This window comes from Chanodichthys erythropterus, chromosome 7 (genome assembly GCF_024489055.1).
Source record: "Chanodichthys erythropterus isolate Z2021 chromosome 7, ASM2448905v1, whole genome shotgun sequence".
In the NCBI taxonomy this organism is placed as follows: domain Eukaryota; kingdom Metazoa; phylum Chordata; class Actinopteri; order Cypriniformes; family Xenocyprididae; genus Chanodichthys; species Chanodichthys erythropterus.
The window spans coordinates 4,622,704-4,648,957 of record NC_090227.1 but is presented as its reverse complement, the minus strand read 5'-3'; the positions used below and the strand labels follow the sequence as shown (position 1 = coordinate 4,648,957).

The following is a 26,254-nucleotide window of genomic DNA, read 5'->3' as shown; positions in this document are numbered from 1 at the left end:
CTGAGGAAAACATTCCAGGATTTTTCTCCATATAGTGGACTTCACTGGGGTTCAACGGGTTCAAGGTCCAAATGTCAGTTTCAGTGCAGCTCTACATGATCCCAGCTGAGAAATAAGTGAAACAATCAGTCATTTTCTAAAGAATTTTACTTTTATATACTTTTTAACCACAAATGCTCGTCCTGCACTGCTCTGTGATGCACCACGCGTTATGTAGCCACGTTGTAAAGTACCGCGGTAGGGCGAAAAACTCAAAATCATCCGACATTGTTGTTTTACCTTTTTTTGTAAAGAGCGTTTGAGTTAGTCTTTGCACGTTCGCTTTGTAGACACTGGATCGGTACTTTCCAATGTGATTACGTAATGCGTGGCACTTTACAGAGCAGTGCATGATGCCCATTTGTGGTTAAAAAGTATACAATTTTTTTTTTTTTTTAGAAAACGGCTGATCGTTTCTTTACACAAGACCCATATTCCTCGTCTGGGATCGTGTAGAGTCCTTTAAAGCTGCACTGAAACTGACATCTAGACCTTCAACCCGTTGAACCCCAATGAAGTCCACTGTATGGAGAAAAATCCTGGAATGTTTTCCTCAAAAACCTTAATTTCATTATGACTGAAGGAAGAAAGACATCAAAATCTTGGATGACATGGGGCTGAGTAAATTATCAAGAAATTTAATTCTGAAGTGAACTAATCCTTCAACAGTCTGTATGAATAGACCTTTTTGTGGCATATATGCTGCTTCTGTGCCTCCGTTGCAGTCTAAATACTGGCTGTGCATCAGTTTTAGGAAACAATATAGCCAGGAGCAAAGCATACATAACCCACTGTTTGCATTTAACCTTAATATGACTTAAATGTCCTGCCTTTTGGTTTCAAGTAACCGTAAACGAGACATCCTCACCTCAGACTCTTCCTTGTATGCTGCAGAACAGGTCATGAATGACAGCAAGCGTTTCATGTTTTCCAGTGAAAGTGCACTGCTGCTAATTTCTGACACATACTATGACTGGAGCTGTAGGTGCAGCTGTAGCCTTTACCGCATTGTTGACCAATATTCCCATCACCGTTTACACCCAGCGCTGTTTATTCTCATCAGCTTACATGTCTAATAATGTTTTCTTCCATTCAAGCCTGTCACTTTACATAGCCACTTATTTGAGCTTACAAGCAACTTTCCTCAATGTGGTCCAATGTGCAGTGTGTTGGAAAATGCAGCACCGTGCAGATATAAATACCAGGCCTTTCTTAAACACAAAACAAACGCAGCTGACATTTAAAATAAGCACTCCACCACAGACACACGCGACAGTGAGATATCTGCTCAAGACACGGCCCAGAAATGACTGCAGTATGTGGCCAGCACAGGCCGGTCGCTGCATTCACCGTACAGGAATCAACGGACATTACAACAATGTATGTGAATCTCTGTTCTCCAGTACAGACATATGCGATTCACCGCGTCCTTACCTGCACACCCACTCCTAAGGATGAATGATTATTCCACAGATCAATGCAGTAAAACGCTTCTCATGCGATGTATGAATAATCCCTGATGGATTCAGCGCTGTCTCTTTTCTCTGGCATACTTCAGTCAGGTACACGGCGCGCGGATGCGGTGAGAAGGGGATGCGTGGCGCAAAACGACACTCGGTACATTCGATGACACCGGTCAGTACGCGGCTTCTTCAAGGGTGATGTCACACGCATCACATTCAAAATGTGTCTGAGGCCAGATCTGCTTGCTCGGTCAGATCGCCGGTGTGCTCGGATATCCCGTGCACCGGATACACGCGCGCGCTCCCTCTCTCTCTCTCTCCCCCTGCGCTCTCAATAACGCGGAGGATACAGCAGTGATGGGGAAGCCACGCGTGCGCGCGTGGGCGCGCACACACACGCACGCACACACACACACTCACTGCTGGTACACTTATGCCTTCTGTTGTCATTAAATTAAGCTGATTACAGCTGACTACTACTCTTCTGAAAACATCGGTCTACAGCCTAAACTGGTTTGCTGGGTTATATTGGTCTCACAGACTGGCTAGATAAATCGTGCCCAAACCCTTCTAAAACTAGCCTTTATATGCAATTTCAGAATGACTTCGTTCTATGTCTTTGAAAGAAGTGTGTGTCGAATGTACTGAGAAGCATTTATGGTGAACTAAATAATTTCTATTGATACTTGTATGTTATTATTATTTTTTATTAAATGATTTCAAATAACAAACATGCATTGACATATTATCAATGATACACATTAACTATAAAACCAAGCAGCATACTGTAAACAAGATAATAATAACATAAAGAAAAAAAAATAACATGAAAAGCAAATTATAACAGCGTAAATTTAAGGCTTTAAGGCACTCCTCATTTTTAGCTGTTTTAAGGATTTAAATAAAATTTTAAAGTCATTTTTAAATGCCTCAAAACATGGAGAAAGTTTAACAAATCTACATTTGTGTAGGTAAAATTTGGCTACTATCAACACATTATTACACAAAAATTCAATGTCTTTCTTGTCCAAAAAGACACCAGATTTAACAACATGATAGTCAATAGCAGGTATTACATTTTTTTGTCTCCAACAAGTCTGTCCCAAAAGGACTTAACAATTGTACAATTATATAAAAAAAGATGTTCCTGAGATTCAATATCTTTTTGACAAAATGTACACACATTGCTAAACCTTATTTGTTACATAGATAAATGTTGTTAATTGTTTTGAAATGTACTTCTTTCATTTTAGCTGATATGTATTTTTGTTATCAAATTATATTATATGCATGAAGTTGCTATTTGGTACATTTAAAAAAAATTTTTTATTCAAAACACTGCAAGCATAACAAAAGATTATTAAAACAAAAAATGATTTAAAATGTACTTTAAAGTAAAACTTTTAATTTGACGTTATTATAAAGTGCAAATTTTAAAAGTGGGCTACTCGAGTGTGTTAAGAAACATAGTCATGAAAGTCTAATTTTATTAAGTACATGTAAGTGGATTTTTTATTCCATTAATATTATATTATTTGCAAGAACAGCTTTTTAAACATAGCCTACACTAAGTGCACTTTCAATACAGTTATTTATTTTTTTACAAGGACCAGTCATCTTGACATGTGGTCCTCTGTTTTATCATAGGCTACTACTATATTTAAGGTATAAAGCAGATTCTAGTAGTTTGGTATAGGCCATATTAACATATCATATACATCAAATAGCCAATATAAGTATGAACTGTATATACAAGAACCAAAACATGATTTTTAACCCTGGTTTGTAAATCCAGCCTCTAGTCTAGCATGTGGATGGCACATCGGGTAGAAGGCGCATTTGACTTTTTCTCTTTCAAACCACTAGATGGCACAAAAATTCACCTCAGCACTTTCCTTAAAGGGATAGTTTAACAAAAATGAATTTACTCACCCTCAAGTAGTTCCAAACCTGACAGAAAACAAACTCTCACCCTCCATTGACTAAAGTGTGAGATCTGTTTGGTTACAAACATTCTTCCAGATATCTTCCTTTGTTTTCAGCAGAACAAAGAAATTCATACAGGTTTGGAACAACTTGAGAATGAGTAAATGATGACAGAATTTTCAATTTTGAGTGAACTATCCCTTTAACAGCCGGGTTGTGATCATGGGTATGAAAATTGAATGCTTTTTAAATGTTGTATATTTATGTAGCAAATGAGAATTGATAAAATTATTGACTGTATTTGGAAACAAAGGTCTTGTTCATGTTTCAGTTTCATGTTTTTCAGTTTTGTTCACGGTAATTAAAGGGATAGTTCACCCAAAAAGTTGTTCCAAACCTGTATGAGAGTTTCTTCTGTCGAACACAAAAGAAGGTATTTTGAAGAATGTGGGTAACCAGACATTTTATAAGGTGTGCCGTTTTTAGTTCCGTTGTACACATTGTAATCTACTAACCCATCCTTTATTGACAGAATTAGCAGTACACTCTAAAAAATGCTGGGTTAAAAACAACCCAAATTGGGTTGAAAATGGACAAACCCAGTGATTGGGTTGTTTTAAACCAGCGGTTTAATGTTTGCCCAACCTGCTGGGTAGTTTTATTTAACTTAACTATTGTCAAAGACTATAGAATAACACAAGAGGTGTCACTCGTATTGTTTTGAATGGGAGAAAGTGTAACGCGCAATACGGCGGAATAAGTCCCGCCTTCTAAATAAGAGCCAATCGCCGAGTGGTAAAGTCACGCGTCACTTCAGCGGCAGTTAGAATCACCGGTTTCTATAGAAACAGTCAGACGCGCGCCTCCAAAGAGACGCGCATTTAGGTCTGCGCATGCGCATTAGCTTGATCCAGCCTGAAAAATAGTTTTTTTTTTTGTCATGATTCGAGCGGTTAGAAACTAAATTTATGAGCCGGTTGTTGTTAGATTTCATTGATGATTTCAAATATGAAATTTAATCATAAGGTTGGCGAACAGTTTGGGAGAATTTGATGTTTCCCCATTCAAAGAGATTGCATGATGCCCAGTATGCCCGAGATGCGTTTCAAAGATGGCCGCCGAGTGAAATGACTCGTCTTAAAGGGACTTTGCTATTGTTTAAAGGCCCACTGAAGAGCATTGGAACGAGCAGCATTATTCAATGTGTTGACGTATTAACAACTGAAACAGCCCCGCCCCTTTTTAAAAAATAGCCAACAGCGTTTTGTTTATGTTACAGCTCAGCCTGAGCTGTTAGATTTTTTGTAAAACCTCAGTTTTCAGTTTCCAATTTCTCCTCCTAATGTCCTATATCGCTTTAATATACAGCATTCCTTGCAGAATTCAAATGGGTCCGATATCATTTGTGGTCTGTGCCGGCTCTATGCTCTCGTGTCTCTGGACTGGAGCAGACTGTGCTCGCGCAAACAGACTTCATTCGCATCAAAGAAAAGCATATTTACACTGTCTGAATCGTTCCCTATTCCCTATATAGTGCACTGTGTGCCGATCACCATGTATAAAGTAGTAAATGTGTGAGCAAATGACTGCCTTCAGCCGAGGCTTCACCGTCTGTAAGAGTGTAGGAGGAGGCGGGACTTCAGATGCTACACAGCATTTGATTGGACCGAAGATTTGACGAGAAGTCATGAATCATGTTCATGGATGCGATTATTAACGTTACTGCAGTATGAAGCAGAGCAGGACCGAGTGTTGTGGGAGCTGAACGAGGAGCTGGAGCGATTGCACAACACACGCCTCACGAGCAGCAGGACTTTTATTATGACACAGTCGCCGGCGCTGCTTTTCCGGTCATGAGTATGAGGTAACACAGCTCTGTTTATCATATTAGATACATTTGAGTGTGTTGAAAATGATGTTATAACATTACTCTGTGCATTCGCCTACCGGCTGCTGTGAGACACTTGTTTGAGACACACTGCAGTAAGATAGACAGATTTTAGAATATCATATTAAATGCTGGATGTCTTGTGTTGATAAATGGCATGCAGTTAATTTTAAAACGTATGGTGGAGAAAATGCTGTATTACTGTTACTAAAAATAAAGCTGCATCTGATTATGCTATGTTAGCTATTTGACAAAAGTGTTTTTCTCTGAAGCATGGTAAAGCATGGTACTCGCAAAAAATCAAGAAAATTAGATTTAAGCAATAAGACTAAACATGTTGAGCTATATAACAATAATTAGTTTTCGGTCTATAAACGTAACCAATCAGTTGTTCTCTTGTCTATTAAAACATGTGATATATTAAAGCGTCTTTGGTGTTTCCATGGTTTCTACAAAATAAAACCGGAAACCGAGGGTAACACGGGTATGACGCAATTGACAGGAGACTCCTAACACGTCCCGGAGCCTTGGGTAAAATTGCAATTTTCTCACGATTTACAAATAGTATAGCAAACATTTAGGATACTGTAAGTACTCAAGTGAACAAAATATATAACACTTGCCTAGTGGTTTTTGGATATTTTACTGCAAAATTCTTACATATTGCACCTTTAAGGCTAACATATTCATAATAAAAGCTTAAAAACTTAAATTTTGATTTCAGGGGGACTTAAAAAAATTACTGTACTGTTTGCTTAAAATAAACTTAAAATATGTTGGAAATTAACATACATTAATATGTTTAATAAATGAGCATTTATCAATAAGTTAAATGAATAATAATTAAACAAAAACATTTATTAAATTGCTTATTAATAAATGATAATTATTGTTGCCTCTAGTAATTATGTGTCTGATTTTTAATATCCAACCTATTTTGGGTTCATTTTAAACCAGCCATATAGTCATTTTTTAAAAATAGTTGAGTAAAATAAAACTGCCCAGCATGTTGGTCAAACATTTGTCCATTTTCAACCCAACTTGGGTTGTTTTTTAACCCAGTGTAGGAACACAACAACATAAAATTACGCTAACCTGTATAGCTAGTTATAAATTATGCCATTAAAATGAACTATTTCAAGTGTGAAAAGCCCAAAACACACTACATTTCATGACTGGTGATAAAAAAAAAAAAATATTCTGAAAGGTAGTCAAAAATTGGTCTAAAATACAAAATAATTTAGAAGTCGTTACACCTTTAAAAACGTTTTAGGAGGAGCGATTCAGTTACAGGCGTGTGCTACATCGGTTACATTCATCCACCCACCGACAAGCTCCGCCCTGGACCTGATCATTCTTTGCTATGATTGGTTAGTGCTAGTAATAAGCATTCAGCGATTGGACAGATCAGAAGTCATTCATGTAGCCGTAGCAACAACAGCAAACAGAGATCCGATCAAAGGGCGGGGCTTGTCAGAAATCAGTGGGGACAAAAAACGCCCCTTTAGTTTTCCTGAAAGAGGCGTTACGTACATGACAGCGTGACATAACGCTCAAGATCACGATTGCAGCAAGACACACTGCCAGTGAGCGTGAGGTTTTACATTAAAATCTCTTTACAAGTGGACCTGACCAAGAGCGTTTCAACTCGCCGATATGTCTGATGCTGTAAAAAATGTGGCAATGTTCGGCTGCACGGGGATGACGGGGTTAGCGACCTTACCTATCGCAGTGACCGCAGGTAGACTCTCACACCATGACATTTGGGATACAGCTGTTATTGTAACCTTTTCTTCTTCTCTTGTGCTTCACAATATTTTAATGCAGCAGCTGTCTTTGATCTGTTGAGAGTTGTAACATATAGTGAATGAAAACAGTATTAAAATAGTCTTTTTGAGTTGTATATTAACAAGCAGATGTTGAACTTGCATTTTATGAGCGTTAATTCGTTGTTAAAAAGTCATTTTTTTTTGCTCCCAGTTTTATGCTTTGAGATCACGAGACTTTTGCGAAACTTCTCAGTCATGCATAATAACTAATCTGCTGAGTCATGAGAGGATGCATTTGAAAGATAAGCATAAACTTTCTTGTCTGCTTTTATCTGGACATTACAGAGGTCTTGATCCGTTAGCCTGCACTTTACTTGGATTACTGTAATTTTTGTTTAGAGTAAAAAACTATATATGCATATCAAATGAATATGTAACGGTAGGAAATTTCCATGAAAATAATACAAATTAGTTCGAACATAGTGGTCAATTGTTTTAAATAATTAAAAGAAATAAATAGTCAATGAACATAGATATTTTTTTTTTTTAAATGATGAACGCCTCAATTTCATATAAGCTGTTTTAAAAATAAATAGAAAGGTTGGTCTTGATTATTTTGGCTCTACTTTGCTTGATTGTTGATTTAATTGATATGTTGGGAAAACATACTGACCAAACTGACATGTCATCTTGCATGATCTATTTTACAGAGTCTTCTCACTTTGATTTTTCTGTTCCACAGGTTACAATGTGACGGTGCTGGTGAGAGACGCTGCACGGCTCCCTCCGGACCACAAGGCCTCCAGAGTGGTGGTGGGAGATGTTTTGAACAAAGATGATGTTAAGAAGACGCTGGAGGGTCAGGATGCTGTCATCATCATTCTGGGGACAAGAAATGATCTCAGTGAGTTCACTTTAAAGGATTAGTTCAGTTCATAATTAAAATTTCCTGATAATTCTCTCACCCCCATGTCATCCAAGATGTTTATATCTTTCTTTCTTCAGTTGAAAAGAAATTAAGGTTCTTCATATAGTGGACTTCACTGGGGTTCAACGGGTTGAAGGTCCAAATTAGTTTCAGAGCAGCTTCAAAGAGCTCTACATGATCCCAGATGAGGAATAAGGGTCTTATCTAGCGAAACGATCAGTCATTTTCTAAAAAAAATTAAAAATTTATATACAGTACAGTCCAAAAGTTTGGAACCACTAAGATTTTTAATGTTTTTAAAAGACGTTTCGTCTGCTCATCAAGGCTACATTTATTTAATTAAAAATACAGTAAAAACAGTAATATTGTGAAATATTATTACAATTTAAAATAACTGTGTACTATTTAAATATATTTCACAAAGTAATTTATTCCTGTGGTGCAAAGCTGAATTTTCAGCATCATTACTCCAGTCTTCAGTGTCACATGATCCTTCAGAAATCATTCTAATATGCTGATCTGCTGCTCAAGAAACATTTATGACTGTTTTTAATGTTGAAAACAGTTGTGTACTTTTTTTTTCAGGATTCTTTGATGAATAGAAAGTTCAAAAGAACAGCATTTATCTGAAATACAAAGCTTCTGTAGCATTATACACTACCGTTCAAAAGTTTGGGGTCAGTAAGAATTTTTATTTTTATTTTTTTGAAAATAAATTAAAGAAATGAATACTTTTATTCAGCAAGGATGCATTAAATCAATCAAAAGTGGCAGTAAAGACATTTATAATGTTACAAAAGATTAGATTTCAGATAAACACTGTTCTTTTGAACTTTCTATTCATCAAATAATCCTGAAAAAAAATATTGAACAAATATTTTGTACAATTGTACACATTAAATGTTTCTTGAGCAGCAAATCAGCATATTAGAATGATTTCTGAAGGATCATGTGACACTGAAGACTGGAGTAATGATGCTGAAAATTCAGCTTTGCATCACAGGAATAAATTACTTTGTGAAATATATTTAAATAGTACACAGTTATTTTAAATTGTAATAATATTTCACAATATTACTGGTGAGCAGACGAAACTTCTTTTAAAAACATTAAAAATCTTAGTGGTTCCAAACTTTTGGACTGTACTGTACATTTTAACCACAAATGCTCGTCTTGCACTGCTCTGGGATGTGCCATGCATTACGCAATCATGTTGGAAAGGTCACGCGTGACATAGGAGGAAGTACCGCAGTAAAAAAACTCATCTCATTTTCTCCTCCAACTTCAAAATTGTCTGAAATCGTTTTTTTTTTTTACCTTTTTTTGTAAAGGCCGTACTTAGTCTTTGCATGTTTGCTTTGTAGACACTGGATCGGTACTTCAGCCTACGTGACACGTGACCTTTCCAACATGGTTACGTAACGCGTGGCACATCGCAGTGCAAGACGAGCATTTGTGGTTAAAAAGTATATACATTTAAATTTTAAGAACATTACCAATTGTTTTGCTAGATAAGACTCTTATTCCTCGTCTGGGATCATGTAGAGCTCTTTGAAGCTGCACTGAAACTGACATTTGGACCTTCAACCCGTTGAACCCCAGTGAAGTCCACTATATGGAGAAAAATCCTGGAATGTTTTCCTCAAAAATCTTAATTTCTTTTCGATTGAAGAAAGACATAAACATCTTGGATGACATGGAGGAGAGTAAATTATCAGAAACTATTTTTATATATACACCATTACAAGAAATGAATGAATTTTACTCAAACGTTTAAGTAAATTCAGCATGAAAACCCTATTTTACTGATGTAATTTGATGCAATTTATAAATATAGGACGGGACTTGATTTTATCCATTAGGAATTGACTGGTGAACTATCTGCACATCATTTACTTGTTCTCTGAATTTTTCTATGCTGGTCCCACAACGATGATGTCTGAGGGAACACGGAACATTCTGGAGGTCATGAAATCCCGTGGAATCCGCAAAGTTGTTGCATGCATGTCAGGTATCAATGTCTGAGATGTTTCGATCCATATTTCTCCTTCATTCGTGTATAAGTGCATACTTGAATATGAAGAAATGGCCATGTCTCTCTCTCTTTCTCTTTTCACAGCGTTCCTCCTGTGGGATCGTGCCAGAGTTCCTCCCCGTCTGGTGCCGGTCACTGAAGATCATGACAGAATGTACACTGTCCTGAAAGAGTCAGGACTGGACTATGTAGCGGTCATGCCTCCACATATCGCTGGTAATGAGTGTTAAAGACATCCCTAAAATATGAATTTCAGTCAAACATCTAGTTCAGTCATGAAACTCTAGGTTGATAGACCCTTTACGTGAAATCTGTGAATAATCACATCATTACCACATGGTACAAGCTGATTGGCTTCTGCTGATCCTCCAGCCAATGAGATTGCTTTCTCAACATTTAAATAGTCTAGCTCATTGTTTACTGTAAGATAGTCCTGCAGTGCGCTATTCCTCTGAAACCCTCCACCTCCCCAGCTCCACCTGCCTAGATACGTCTATTTATGCAGCAGCAGCATATTTTACATGCTCACAGCAGCGTGTCTGTGTATCTATTACACAGCAATAATCCACAGCAGCAGCGTAGCAGATCTAGTCTGCCAAGACCAAATACATTAACATTACCATATTCAATAACAAGCTAAAACTATTCCGAGAGTTGTCATGACTGAATTACGTTCAGACTGTTTTGGTTAGTTATATTTTGCTGCCAGAACCCAAAATACCAACAGTTTATCAAGAAATACTGTATGTTTAAGAAAATATGTTGTCTTTCTAGATGACAAGCCTCTGACAGAAAAATACACCGTGACGGAGAACATGTTGAAAGGAAGAGTCATCTCCAAATATGACCTGGGCCATTTCTTTGTCAAGTGCCTTTCCACTACTGAATGGGATGGAAAGACAGTTGGAGTTTGTGGAGAATATAGTTAATCTACTCAGGGCTTTGTTTAAATCTGTTGTCATTAAAGGTGTGCTCAGTAGTTTTAGTGTATTTTACACTGTCCAAAATGACTTTATTTTTGAGAGGCTGTTCACTGCGGACACAACGGGTGGAGCTTGAAAGTCCAGCCACACCCTAACCCTACCCATAACCCTATCCCTAAATGTAACTAAGTCAAGCTCCACCCATAATGTCCAGATAATGTCATTTGGCACTGCAGTGAGCACCACTTGTTATTTTTTGCAGCCGAAGTAAGAAGTTTCTACTGATGCTATTGTAGAAATGCTTTAGTCAACGTCAGCCATGATTAATTCTGCTAGCGTCAAATAACAGAGAAACTTCTGATTGCATTTTTTTCATGAACGCATATGCTGTCCAGTAATAATTGTACTTCAAGTTAATCATTGTTTAGAATTTCATTTAAAGTTATTTTGTAGTTACTGAAAAAAACAGGTGGTTGGATTGAAGAGTTCCTCACTGTTTTTGTTTTGCCTTAAAAAACATTGAATGAAAATCAAGGCTATGTAATTTGCCTAATAATGTAGATTTTTTTAAAAATAAAGATGTTCTTTCTTGTTTTTCTTTTTACGTGTATTATTATGTGCCGTAAAACTTATTTTGTATCCGCTTTAAAGGATTAGTCCACTTTCAAATACAATTTTCCTGATAATTTACTCACCCCCATGTCATCCAAGATGTTCATTTCTTTCTTTCTTCAGTCGAAAAGAAATTAAGGTTTTTGATGAAAACATTCCAGGATTATTCTCCTTATAGTGGACTTCAATGGAGCCCAAATGGTTGACGGTCAAAATGACAGTTTCAGTGCAGCTTCAAAGGGCTTTAAGCGATACCAGATGAGGAATAAGAGTCTTATCTAGCGAAATAATCTGTCATTTCCGAAAAAAATACAACTGTATGCTTTATAAAAACAAATGATCACCTTGCATGTGCTTCAGCTTTCTGTATTCTTCAAAAAGCTTACACTGTATGTCCTATGACCTAGTGCCAGTTCCATTTTTTTTCCGTAAGTTGAATAGGGAAGGCGTAGGACATAGTGTAAGCTTTTTGAAGAATACAGAAAGCTGAAGCACATGCAAGGTGATCATTTGTTTTTATAAAGCATATACATTTAAATTTTTTTCGAAAATGACTGATCATTTCTCTAGATAAGACCCTTATTCCTCGTCTGGTATTGTTTAAAGCCCTTTGAAACTGTAATTTTGTCCTTCAACCGTTTGGAGTCCATTGAAGTCCACTATAAAGAGAAAAATCCTGGAATGTTTTCATCAAAAACCTTAATTTATTTTCGACTGAAGAAAGAAGGACATGAACATCTTGGATGACATGGAGGTTAGTAAATTATCAGGAAAATTTTATTTGAAAGTGAACTAATCCTTTAAGTAACCTTTTCAGGTACTTGTACCTTTAAGAACTATTAAGTACTTACACAACTACAATACCCAGCATTCCTGTCGCGTGTGACGTCAGACCTGATTGAATCGCTGGCGGGACAAAAAAATTCCAGCAAACGATTCCGACTCTTCAGCAGCGTTATATAACTTATAAAGGGGTTAAATGACTGTATAAACTTAACAAAAGTTACATCGATTCTGGAGTTGGTTTATATTCTTAACAGGTGAGTAAAACATGTCATCCAGACAGAAATAGTGGATAGTTAACATGCTAAGCTAGCGCACTGATTTCTGCTTACACAAACTTCTGGATACGGCAGATGTAATGAATATGTCTAGTTTAATTTTTCTAACGAAGGACTTTTTGTAAAAAAAAAAATCTAGATTAAAACGATTCTTGGGTTGTCGTCATATTTACAGGCACATGTTGTCTTCTAAATACACTTCGAAAGAAGTCTAATTAAATTAAACATGATACATTTTGTTCTAGACTAGAGTTTGCAAAACTGTTGACCGTCGTTTCTATCAGTTGTAGTTTAGGTGTGTATTTATTAAATATTATTGGTCAAAATGACCCCCCACATCTTTCTCTTGACCATATATGGCACAAAACCTCATCTCAACACACGTCTTTTTTATTTTTATAATATCATCTGAATATCAACATAAATGTGATTTAGTCAGTCAAAACTGTTTTGAGGATAATTGATCTAATTTTGTGTCTGTGGAAAATAGTGATCTGTGACATTGTATTATGTTGAATATCAATTTTTTCTTTTTTTTTTTTGATTGTAGAGCCTATATTTATTAATGAGGGATTTGAAGACATTAATGTTTTTAGATTTGTGGATTGAAAATGTTTTAATTTTGGCATGTTGTTCCTAGTATTATGTTATTGTTTTAATTTAGTACTTATTATAATTCATGTGGTTGTTATTGAATATTTCCATGAGTTAGATGTGCATTTCATACATTGTTGCTGTTCATTGAAACCAGTAGGCTGAGTGAATAAATTCAATTAGAATTCACAATGTTGCTTTTATGACACATTTTATTAATAATTTATATTTTATATTAAATTTAGGTAATTAAATATTTATATATTCATATAACCGTACGCAAGTTATAGAATAAATTTACATTTCAGATAAATCTCTTTTACCCTGTCAATTAAATTGCCAAAACAAATTTAAATAGAATAGTTAATTCAGTATTTTACATTAATTAATTATATCAAAAGTCATTATTTAATACTGTAAAAGGTTAGTGGGGGGGGGGGGGAGCATATTTTATTTATTTTATTAATATTTTTATATTATATTATAATTAAGTTTTAGTAATTCTGTTTTTTGTTTGTTTTAATAGTTTTTTTTTATTAGTTTTATTTAAGTTTTAGTTATTTTAGTATCAAGTTAAACCCAATTAAAATGAGGAGTGCTGAAATAAAATAAGTGTAAGTTTTATATATTTTGTTTTCAGTTAACACATTTTTTAAAGTTTTTAGTTATAATAACCCTGCTTTCCTCTCAGTATAGGGGTTAGATGCCCTTCTTGAATCATTTTACATTTTTGTTTGCTAATCTAAATTAGCAAATGTTTCTATGATTTCTCTTAATAACACATTAGCTTAATGCATCATCATAACCTGTATCTAAATATGTTACAGTTTAAAAGTAAATGCATATTGTTCTTAAGCGGGGCATCTTACTCTACTGTACGAAGTGTCTGTTTTGTATTGACGTATTTTAAATGTTTCGTTTAATGTTCGGAGGAGTTCACCAAAAGTGCAGTCTTATATTTGTGCTATAAACTCAAACACACTGTTGTTTTGCAGAGTGTGAAATGGTGGCCAAAGGACAGAAGCGTAAACTCCACAGGGAGGACGAGGGAAGAGGTGCAGCATGGGAGAGTCAGCTGCAGTCTGTGCTGGACATCTCCATGGATAAGTTCCACCGTGACCAGGCCCTCGTGGAGCCCAGTTTACTGCGCTCGGTTCTTATCAACAACACACTGCGGCAGGTTCAGTCCGAGGTCCGGGCGCAGGTAGAATCGCTGTCCACTGTAAAAATCCTCACTAAATCACAAACTCACTCTGGGTCGGAGCCTGATTTTCCCAGAGGGCCCCCTCCATCAGAGCACAATGCACCTCTGTTCTCGCTCAATGCTGAAAATATGGAGGACGATTTCATGGCCTGGACTTCAGAGGAGGATTTCTCTTTATCTTCAGCCATCTCTGTCATTCTCAAAGATCTAGACACAGTCATAGATGCCGGCGGTCAAGCGCCTTGTGCGCCTCAGCGAGCTCCGCTCGGCTCTGTGGAGAATCTAACAGGAGATGCCAGGCTCGTACAGTCGAGTTTGAGGGCTGAAAAAACATCCGACATGATGCCATCCATCAAAATGGAAGCAGCGTGTCCAGGTTGTCCTCAGGATGTATCTTTAGATAAACTTCTCCTGGACATCGACACGTCTGTGTTTGAACCGGAGGTGAATCTTCTGCAAGGTTTATCTGACGATCTAGTGAAGTATCTACCATCCCTATCCAAATCTCCATCAGCATCCTCTTCCTCATCTTTAGACTCTCATGGTCAGGCCACATGGGAAATCCAGGAGATTGAGCATGTTATGGACATCCTGATGCGAACGTACCCCTGATTATGTCATGTTTCTGAAGTAATAGCTGGAGTTATTTGATAAAAACAGTTTTTAGAAAGTGTACTGAAGACATTTCCACTGAAATATGACTGTGTTCTCTACCTGGTTATGATTTGCTACCTCATTTCTACCAACTTGTCATGTTCAAAGTAGTTGATCTCAGTGTCAGCTGATGGTTAATAGCAATCATTAGGCGTCTTGATGGAATATAGATATTCACATCTCTAGTTCTGTTTCAAGAAGATTCGTTCCTGAGCATGTTTATTAACAAAGTGAGGAAAAAGTCAATGACTTTTGAACACAGTTGTTTTGAAGCAAATGTCTCTATATATATTTTTTACTTTTCAAAATGATATTGTTCTCTAAGATATGCACTTTCCATTAAGTCAAATCCCTACATTTAAAATGGATGCTTTTGATATGTCGTTTTACAGGTTACCATTAAGAGTGTCCTGAAGACTGGATTTAGATGGACAATGGTCATTAAAATATGAGATTCTGTATATTTTTAGTTTAACGATGTTATAATATGCAGTAATTGTGTTATATGAGCATTATGAATATACTGGTGCTGCTTCAGCAGACAAACATGTAGATTCCTATGCAAAATATTTACTATTGACAGTATGAAATTATAATGTATTTTCTCTTTTTGTATTCTATTGTTATACTTCAAATAAAGGGTTACTTGGTGACATCAAGTGGCTAAATGAGGAAGTACATTTAAGAAAGTGAATCACCAGTGAAAAGCCCTTTTGAAGCAAATGCCATGAGGATGACTTAAAGAATTAGTTCACTTTCAAATTAAAATTTCCTGATGATTTACTCACCCCCATGTCATCCAAGATGTTTGTCTTTCTTTCTTCAGTCGAAAATAAATTAAGGTTTTTGATGAAAACATTCCAGGATTTTTCTCCATATAGTGGACTTCAATGGAGCCCAAAACGGTTGAAGGTTGAATTACATTTCATTGCAGCTTCAAAGCGTTCTACACGATCCCAGACGAGAAATAAGGGTCTTATCTAGAGAAACGATCACTCATTTTCTAAAAAAAAAACACTTTTATACATTTTAACCATAAATGTTCATCTTGAACTAGCTCTCTTCTTCTTCTCTATTAGAATTCCGGCAGTGTAGACACTGCTAAGTGTATTACTGCCCTCCACAGGTCAAAGTTTGAACTAATTGTTATATACTTGCACTAGCATATTGTATATGACAATTTAGTTTCTCGCTGCAAATTGCCATCCAAAGCCACGCCTCCTCCAAAACACATGAACTCAGACACAAAGCTGCTCTTGGCAAAGTGTAATATGAGAGTCTGTTGAACTACATGTCTAAAAGCACATAAAATTACAATAATAATGAGAGCTGGGGTCTCATTTATAAAGCGTGCGTTTTTATATGTAAATGACACATTAGGTGTTGTTCACAATGCGGAGAACGCAAACCATTCAGCTGCGCACAAGTTCAAGATCATTTTCGATTTATAGATTTCACATCTGAAAGAGAAGCGTATGCTCGTTTTCTGTGTATGTTCATTCTATGAATCACATGTACGCACATCTGAGAAATTATCGTAAAATTTAGCACAGTTCCTGTGCAATATTTTATAAATGAGGCCCCTTGTAACTGACTGCTGCAAATTAATTTCGGTGTTGATACTGTTGACATAGAAATACATAATTAGTCTGACTGAACAGCTCGGGTTAGAATGTCACAGGTTGCCAACTCTTAATTACGGTTGTTATAGCGTGAACTCAGCACAAGCTCTTTGTTCTGATTCAGTGGCTGATGTTTGTTTGCGGTTCTCCGTAACTGACGTCTGCATAGCATGAAACGCGCTGATGACGTATGATGTCTATGATGAGGATATGTAAAAACATATGTTGACAGGCAGGTAGGACATCATATCATTTCATTTGGACCAAATATGATTGGATGAATATTTTATGGTCCTACACCTTCACCTACACAGACCATACATATTTATAAAAAATACATTTAGACCATTTAACAGTGATAGCTATCAGGATATGACTTTTAACCAGTATAACAAAAAATGTTTCTGTAGAGAATCACCTATTGCACCTTTAAAAAAACTTCCAGATTACCAAACAAGACATCCATACTACTTTCAAGCCATAAAAAGTCTACAGGAAAAGAATGAAACTTTAGAGTCTATAAATATATTACATAATTTGGTGATACTAGCGGTGTAAAAATCTCACATAAAAATAAAATAAAAAAAACAATCTTGAAGAAAAAAATACAATATTGCTTCATTTCACATATCACAATTAGTTTTTATATTACTAGTTTTAAACGAGAACATGTACAAAAACTACATGTGTGACAGGAAGGAAGCTGTTTTCTCTATTTATAGGAGAAAAAGGTTCCTTTTTTTTCCGATTGAGTAAACATATTTACATGTCATGTTTATTACAGCTATTTTTGAAACCTATTTAAAGTGCTCAAGAGATAAAACAGGATGTGTAAAATGAAAGCTTCCTCTAATGTAGCCACAGCTACACAGACTCATGATACACTTCATCACACCTGCCGAAGAAATTACATCCAAGTCACAAAGTACCAAAACAGTTTTTATTTTTTTCTGTGCATGCATTTCTTAAAACCCCTTTTGTTCTGACGTGAATATCAGGCACCTTTTTTGTTCCCTACCATCCAACATTTACTATACAATAGCAATGATACAAAGAATAATAAATGAATGTACAGTACTACAATAAAGACAAAAAGACCGTTTCCAGCATAACAGTCATTGGCTGTCAATTATAAAGTGTAAAAAGCCAATTATAAAGTGCATCTGAAGTTCTCCACATCTCTGGACATCAAAAACCATTAACTAGCTATGAAAACGATGATTCAATTCATTTCACACTCATCGATGAACAATACAATACTGGACGAGTGCTTTCTATTCCTGTTTCTATGGTCCAGAGCGGTCTTGGTCCACGTAACAACAAAAAAAAAAAAAGTCATTTAATAATCTGGAAATACATTAGAATATGAAAATAGCCAATCCTAAACAAAACAACACTAGAGAAGATTCACACTTAGGACACAATGAGCAAGTTTTCTATTTCCTTAAGCCTTGAAGATCAAATTTGGAAACTCCAAATAGGGGAAAAAAAAAAAAATTGGTTCATGAAAATGTTACAATCCACCCAGATGCTTTGTTCCAACATCAGAAGCTGCTCTGCCCAACAGTGAGGTGTATTGCTTTGCACACGTTCATACTCGATGATCTCGGAGGTGCTGCAGAGGCAAGCTGTTAAATTGCAACGTGTTGGTGTTCAAATAAATTTACAAATAAGTCACCTTATTTGAATGAGGAAAGATCTAGTATTTTATCTATTTATGGAGTTGTAGGACACTTGAGAGCTGGGATCCAGAGGCTTATGCGAGGCCTTCTCAGCCTCAGGCGATTCATCATCAGGCTCGCGTTCTATTATTGGCTCTTTATCCTCATCTTCCTCCTCGTAACTTGGCAGCTGGAAGAAAGCGGTCCACCCGTACACATCTGCAAGCTTGTGGAAAGTGCGAAGGACCAGGAACATGACCATCAAGCCCACAAACAGGTACACTGTAAGAGAAAAGAACGAGAATTCATGTAACCAAACAAATTTAGACAATTTCAAGTACTTACAAGGGAAGACAAAATTCTTTTTTAGAGCTTTGTAGAATGGAAACATTATAATATAATATAATATATTATATTATAATATACAGCTTTTCACATTTGAAATAGTTAACCCCGGGTCATTCTAAATCCCTGGTAAACAGAATCCTGAGTCATCTTTATTCACTTTTCACACTGCTCATACTATACCCGGGGTTAACATTTAATCCTGGGTCTTCATAAACTATCGTTTCACACTGCACATTCCTAAACCCTGGGTTAAAGTCCTCATCTGCACATTTTTGGTGTCAGTGTCACTGACTGGACAAACGCGGCACATGACCTGTTTACATAAAGGCTCTAGCATTGCGCGTCCTCATAGTACACATTGCTGACTGACATTTGGACCTTCAACCCGTTAAACCCCATTGAAGTCCACTATATGGAGAAAAATCCTGAAATGTTTTCCTTAAAAACCTTAATTTCTTTTCAACTGAAGAAAGAAAGACATGAACATCTTGGGTAATATGGGGGTGAGTAAATCATCAGGAAATTTTCATTTCAGACTAATCCTTTAAAAGCGGTGTTTAGAACGACGATAACCCAGGGTTCAGCGCAGTGTGAAAAGCCGTAATAAGCACCAGCCCTCAGGCTATGTTATGCTGATATGATATGTATAAATTTCCCATGGCAATAATAACATGGACAGGTACAATTTTAGGGGTGAATTTCATAATTGCTCCCATGTTTCCTCAGAATGATTATATTATAGATTAGATCATATTAGCAAGTTTCTTTATTTGAAAGTGGACTTATTTCTTTAATGTATCATAAATTCACTTTTTACACCCAATACTTTTCCTTCTACCTATACATGTTTTTATTCCCATGCACATCTTGTATGCATCATATACTAAATGCCTGCAGCCCATGTTGGACATCGGACATTTGTCTTTTACACCCCTCGGTTTCAGTCTTATTAGACACATTATCAGCACATAGGATTCTGACATTAATTGCATAATACTGTGCATCAATTTTTCTTTTTCATGCAACTATGAGTGACTTAACTGTAAAAGGGGTCACTGCATGACTGTAGGTCATAAAAAAGATTTCAGCTTTAATCTTCTTAAGAGATGAAAATTACTGTTCAGATCATATTAGCTATGTTTCCATCCAAATTTGTGAATTTAAATTATTTACAAATTTCAAATCTAACATAAAACATTAGTGAATAAAGCAGCGTTTCCATCCACTGAGTTCCACAAAATCGTCACTTCCTGATAAAATGGTGCTAAATATCACTAAGAAAAGTAGGAGAAGCCACAGTCTATAATAATTTCTTAAGTACTTGGCCTCAGAGCATGCATACAAAATGCAAAAAAAGTCATCTTGCTTTCGTAGTGAGATGCCTGCTGTTTTGGATTGCAGTTTGGATTTTGGGACATAATTATACTCTTTGATGACAGACTTTGTTCAGGCATTTCAGAACAAACAAAACAGCATTTCAGATGCTGTGCAACGAGATCGGTCCGCTGGTTAGTCCAGTTATGCCATCCCATCGCAAAGTCACATGACTTTTTTTTTTTTTTTGCGCATCAAGGAATTTATTCAGTAAATGTGTTTCCATTGTAGTTTATGTGCATGTTTTCTTGCTGGATGATCTGACACAACTGAGCACAAAAGTTTTTTTATGCGCATTTTTAGAATGTATGCACATTTTGGTGTTTCCATCCAACATTTTTTTTTATGCAAGATCCCAAAATGTATAATAAAAAATAAATGTATATTAATATATACACACATAAATACACATACACACACATCTTATAAGTATAATATAGTTAGTTTATATTTTATGTTTTGTTAAATAAAAGGAACTATTGCCTTTTCTTTTGAAAACTTACTTTAAAAGCCCTATTTTGGTTAAAGCCCTCACACCCTCACTTTTATTTGAGGTTTGAGTCTCTTACCCATGACTGATATCTTGTACAAAGCTCTGAGTCTCTGTCCTGGCTTTTCTGCTGGCACAAAGTCCCCCAGTCCTATAGTGCAGAGGGAGATGAAACAAAAGTAGAAGGCGTCTAAGAAAGACCAGGATTCTTCTATGGCGCTGAACACCAGCGCAGGTATCACGAAGAAGCCGAGCACCACCAGGACCAGCAGTACAATGAAATGCACGACGCTGGCTGCGCGGGGCTGCAGGCCTGCCCTCTGCTGGCACATGGAGATCGGCCCGTAGGTCAGAGGGTGCATGAGGCGCTGGACACAGGCTGTGAGCACGAGCATGGTGAAGGGCACTCCGATCAAAGCATACACGATGGAAAACGCTTTACCCGCATCAGAGAGTGGCGTAGTGTGGCCGTATCCTGGAAGAGAGGGAAAAACAAAAAAAAACTTTGGAGGGGAATGTTTCCAACAGGCAAGATAAGGCATGTTGAGTCAAATTTATTGGTTTAACGCTTTTTACAATACATACGGTTTCAAAACAGCTTTACAGAAAGTCATAATATTATGTCTATAATGTCTTAGTGCTTTAATATAGAGTAAGTTTTATGGCTGGGAAACATGACAAACTATGAAATGAGTGATTTAGAGGTGAAAAGTCATAGTTAAGGGATTTAAGATAAAGCATAAATTAATATACGATCAGTTGTCTAAAAGTAGGCAGTTTCGGGGAGGCTAGCAATAGCAAGCTAGCTCTGAAAGCATAAGATCCCACCCGCTCTTCAGAGCGTCTCCAAAGCCACAACGCCTTCAAAACACATTAATGCAAACTGCAGAGTTTGCAAAGCGTCACGAGACGAGAGATATCATTAAATTACCTCATGTCTCCAAGCACATAACATTACAATAATAATAATAATGAAAGTAAACAACTTACGGAGCACTGACTTCTACCAGATTCATTTCACCATTGATAGTGTTGACACAGAAACATAAATCCAAGTCTGAGAACGTGAACAGCTCTGGGTAGAACATCACGGGTTGCCATCTTGTAATTACAGATACAACATGACGTGAACGCAGCATAAGCTCATTGTTTTGGTTCAGGAAGAACTGTGAAAGGTAGCTGCTCTTTGTTTGTGGCACTCAGTGACTGTCTGTCTACAACTCAGCATAGCATTACGGAACGAGCTGATGACATGTGATGTTTGCGCAAATAGGCAGAGGTGTAAAGTATTTGAGTAAATGTAATTAGTTACTGTACTTAAGTATCTTTTTGGCTACTTTGTAGTTGTATCAAAGATATTGGCAACTTTTACTCTCTACTTGACTTCATTTTTGAGCAAGTAAATGTACTTTTTACTCCACTACATTTGTGATGAGTTATGCAATTACACATTACATTTTTCATGGCATTTAACTTTTTCTGCAGCAGTTTGTTACTGCTATAAAGAAGCGATATTGGCATCTAAGGCCATTGAAGGAACTATATCTTGTGCGTTTTGCCTTTACTCACCCAAACTTGTCAACAAGGCTACTTTACATGAATGTGCATGCATTAGCTGGTAATTGTGAATCGCAGATGTTTGGTTTATGAGATAAGGTCATGACTGCAGCCGGTTATGAGGCTGAACCTGCACATCCAGTGCAAGTAGACTTTGACTTTTTAAATTTTACTTAAAATTATTCTATGTATCCACTATACTGACAAAATCTTTTCCGGGTGTACTGTGTTTTTTAAATACAGAATAGCAAATGGGATTCCCTCTTAAGATTCATCAGTGGAAAAAAAGAAAAAGCACTTGAGATTAACTGAGACTTAAGAGTTTGTAGACGTTTAAGAGGCTGCTGTGTCGACCTTGATTTATTGCAATATTGAAGTGTTTAGTTTTATTTTGATTTTAGAAAATAAACAATTTCTCATCTTACAAATCAACCGTTTCTTATTTTCACTGGCGTGTCTCTCAGGTGTTGAGGACTAGTGCATCTTTTTGCCGACATTTAGCACAAGCAAAAAACGTAAGTACTGTTAAAATCAGATATTTTAAGGCTTTTACTCAAGTCATATTGGAATTGGTCACTTGTAACTTGTAATGAAGTAATTTTCGCTGTAAGGTATCTGTACTTTTACTCAAGTATGGTTTTCAGGTACTCTTTACATGTCTGTGAGTAGGTGCGCGGAGCTATGGAAATACATGTTGATAGGCAGGTAGCACATTGTATCATTGTATTCAGCAATGACTGGACGAGGCCCTGGGACTTCCAAAGAAGATATATGTACATGTTTTAATATTTAGACCACTTCTGTTATTGACTGCATTTAGGATGTGAAGAGAGACAGTAAGTAAATGATGACATAATCTTTATTTTTGGTTATTATTTCGCATGTGATTTCCTGACTGCATAAAGCTTTTAGCGTAATCTAATAGGGTCAGCAACACAGGTTAACATGCTCGATGAAAGGAAAGCTTTATACAGACAAACAGGTCAAAGGATTGATTTCCCATGATACTGTTTGCAGGAGCAGCAGGACCTAAACTGAGAAGCCCAATTAAAGCAAACAAAGCTTGCACTGTGGCTTAACTAAAAAAAAAAAAAAAAAAAAAAAAAAAAAAAAAAGTCATATGCAAGTTTGACAAACAAATATCATGAAATAACCTTACAATCACTTTTTTAAAAGATAACATGAATACATTAAATTGCTGTAATACGTAAATGGTAACCACAAACAAGTTTCTGACGCACACTACAATTTGAATGTTAGTGCACACATTTGCCTCCCAAGCTATTTTTTTTACTTCCTCCAATGACAAGTGAAAGCTCATTACTCAAAGAAACAGTCATTTATAATCAAACAAAATAATTAAGAGGTATTTTCACACCAATATAGGGGCAGATGGATGAAAAACGTGTTATTCTAATTAAACTCACCTCGCAAGTACATGAAAAATATTTAAGTTATATACACACTGCACTCTAAATTCAACACCAGTCCAATCATGTGCACTGATCTAAATACAGACCTTAAATATTTCATTAAACCAGTAATATTTAAAACAAACTGAACATGAGTGGTCACATCAGTATCTTTTTTAAATCCTGCCATTTTAAAAAGGCATGGATACAATAGATCAATTCCATACACGTCTATCACACTTATCTAGTTGACAAATGGAAATGAGGTTACTAAGCAAGAGATTTGTTCAACATTTGATTTAAAATATGATTCAATCTTGTGATGTTCGGGAAACAACTAAAATCACTTAACTTCTCATTTGAAACCATACTTAAATGTTATGGTTCACCTCTACTTCATTTACAGGTGATTTCTCTTATCAAATATGCAAAACTCAAATATGGATACTAATACTAAGATGTAAAAAACTGTCTATCTTAAATGAACTATTACTTTAATTAATTGCTTTAATAAAAGCAAGCTCTATTTTCATCCTGTTAGGCCAAGAGGTTTCAAACCAAGGTTTATTCTGCAGTCTAAACACTGATCAGAAATCATAAGATTAATCAATTTTATATATATAAAAAGCTCTAGTTTTTAAGTTCACAGTCTTTATAAATAAAAATATGTCTGCAGTCATATTTTTTTCCACACAAAGGGCCACCAAAACGTTTGAAGACTTGTGTGTTTGCCAACATTTCCATCCTGTTGAACATCCTGTTGTTTCCTGTTGTATCTTGCATACAGTTATGAGTCAAAGTGCTTAAGAAGTCTCATACACCCTTGCATAGAACAATCCGTATAATATATAGGATATTAAGTAACATATTTCAAAAGCACTGACTCAATATCCGTCTCTTGATAAAAATGCTATTGTTTACACTTACAGAAGACACTAGTATGTTTCAGGCGAACTTTGGAACTGTTTTGTTTGCAGCACCTCTGATGTTTGTAATGTTCCCTGAGATGAATAGCTTGTATTATTCTACAATATATTTAGTATTGCTACTAAACGCATGCATTTCCGATCTGAACAGCATCAAACAAGCCAAGCGCAACATCCGTGCAACTTTGTTTCTGTGAAACTCACCCACTGTCGTGACCATCGTGTTGGCAAAGAAGAGAGAAGACGCCAAATCCCAGTTCGAACGGAGCGAGGAATTTTCAAGGACCGACACGCCGTATTTATTCGCTTTTAAAACTCTATCCAAGAAACTTTCAAGGGCAGAGGCGTTGATGCAGCTCAGGTTGAGGAACTCGGCTTTCAGAGAGTTCAGGTCTGATTTCAGGTTCTCTTCGACGGGCCGCTCGATGGCAGAGAAAACCAGCGCTCCCAATATCAAATAAGTGATGTACGATAAGATGAAGCCGCTGAGCACAAAGCAAGACCTGAACGCCGTGGACATGGTGGGATTTGAGGGAACTCGATGACAGCGTTTCTTAATTTGTGGTAGCGATGTGTTCGCCTGATTTAAACTCCACCCTTCACAATCCTCCACCCTCTGATAGAAGTTGGCCACGGTGGCCAGGAAATAACTGTACACAGTCACATGAGTGATGCTTTGAGTTTTGTAGGGTTGAAAGGTATAGCGCAAACGTTTCGTTCCTCACTCGGGTGCTTTCATTTACACCCTATAGAGAAATCCATTATACACATAGTGTGAATACTATCAAGCGCTCTTAAAGGTGTAGGCTATTCAGTACTTTGAAAAAAGTATTTACAGCTACATAAAAGTATTTTTGGGAAGTCTTATTAAAATGATGTACACTCACATGAGATCTTCAGGCTTCTAGAAGAAGTGGTTTGGTTCTGCATGGAGTGGGTCGCCCCTTCATGGGCTCCACCATGTTGAGATCACTAAACAAACAAAAACTTACTGAGTGTGCATTTAAAAGTGTGCTTCTTAAAGACACAATATGTAAGATTGTTTGATTAAAATATCCAAAAACCACTTAAACAGTGTTAAATATTTTATTGACTTGTGTACTTTCTCCAAGAAAGTTTGAATCCAGAGAAATAAGCAATTTTAAAGGTTTAGTTCACTCAAATATGAAATATCTGTCATTAATTCGTGTCGTTACAGAGTTTTTTTTTTTAATCTCCCACAAAAAGCAACATAATTACCACATTCATGGTCCAGAGAAGTACACTGTAAAAAAAATCCCGTTGTTTCTACGGAAAAATACCGGCAGCTGTGGTTACCAGAACAATACTGTAAAAATGACATCTAACCGTAAACATACTTACGGAGTTACATGTGAATTTTACATTTTAAATCTGTTAAATTTACAGTAAAATAACGTATTTCATTAACTGATATAATGTTAATTTACCAACCTAATGAAGTACTAATATCTGTTTTGTACCTTTATAATACACTGACAGTCACCAAACACAGTGGTGATGAGAGTCACATGATGAATCAAAGTTCATCACATGCAGCTTTTCCACAAGCTGAGGAAGACAATACTAATACATAGAAGGTGCACACAGTGTCATTCACACACACACTAAACACCATCATGGTAACATGCATGAAATTTTAAAAATGCAATAAACATTAATTTAACAACATTAGATGTAACATAAAACCCTAATGTACATAACTGATTAGAAAAAAATGAGAAAAACTAAGAAGAAACAGAGTTATTTC

General features: G+C 36.3%; 3 protein-coding genes across 3 annotated transcripts; 2 read left to right on the top strand and 1 right to left on the bottom strand.

The window, feature by feature from the left end:
* Nucleotides 1–6,856: 6,856 nt before the first annotated feature.
* blvrb (biliverdin reductase B) lies at nucleotides 6,857–11,565 on the top strand. Its single transcript, XM_067388944.1, has 5 exons — nucleotides 6,857–7,057; nucleotides 7,828–7,991; nucleotides 9,937–10,024; nucleotides 10,133–10,264; nucleotides 10,823–11,565. The coding sequence occupies exons 1-5, from the start codon at nucleotides 6,973–6,975 to the stop codon at nucleotides 10,975–10,977; spliced, it is 624 nt and encodes a 207-aa protein (XP_067245045.1). The 5' UTR covers nucleotides 6,857–6,972; the 3' UTR covers nucleotides 10,978–11,565.
* Nucleotides 11,566–12,384: 819 nt separating this feature from the next.
* sertad3 (SERTA domain containing 3) lies at nucleotides 12,385–15,820 on the top strand. Its single transcript, XM_067388943.1, has 2 exons — nucleotides 12,385–12,623; nucleotides 14,234–15,820. The coding sequence occupies exon 2, from the start codon at nucleotides 14,242–14,244 to the stop codon at nucleotides 15,052–15,054; it is 813 nt and encodes a 270-aa protein (XP_067245044.1). The 5' UTR covers nucleotides 12,385–12,623; nucleotides 14,234–14,241; the 3' UTR covers nucleotides 15,055–15,820.
* A 1,384-nt stretch (nucleotides 15,821–17,204) lies between these two features.
* kcnk6 (potassium channel, subfamily K, member 6) lies at nucleotides 17,205–25,294 on the bottom strand. The gene is made up of 3 exons (XM_067388942.1): nucleotides 24,691–25,294; nucleotides 20,671–21,066; nucleotides 17,205–18,661 (listed from the first exon to the last, which is right to left on the bottom strand). The coding sequence occupies exons 1-3, from the start codon at nucleotides 25,004–25,006 to the stop codon at nucleotides 18,426–18,428; spliced, it is 948 nt and encodes a 315-aa protein (XP_067245043.1). The 5' UTR covers nucleotides 25,007–25,294; the 3' UTR covers nucleotides 17,205–18,425.
* Nucleotides 25,295–26,254: the final 960 nt, after the last annotated feature.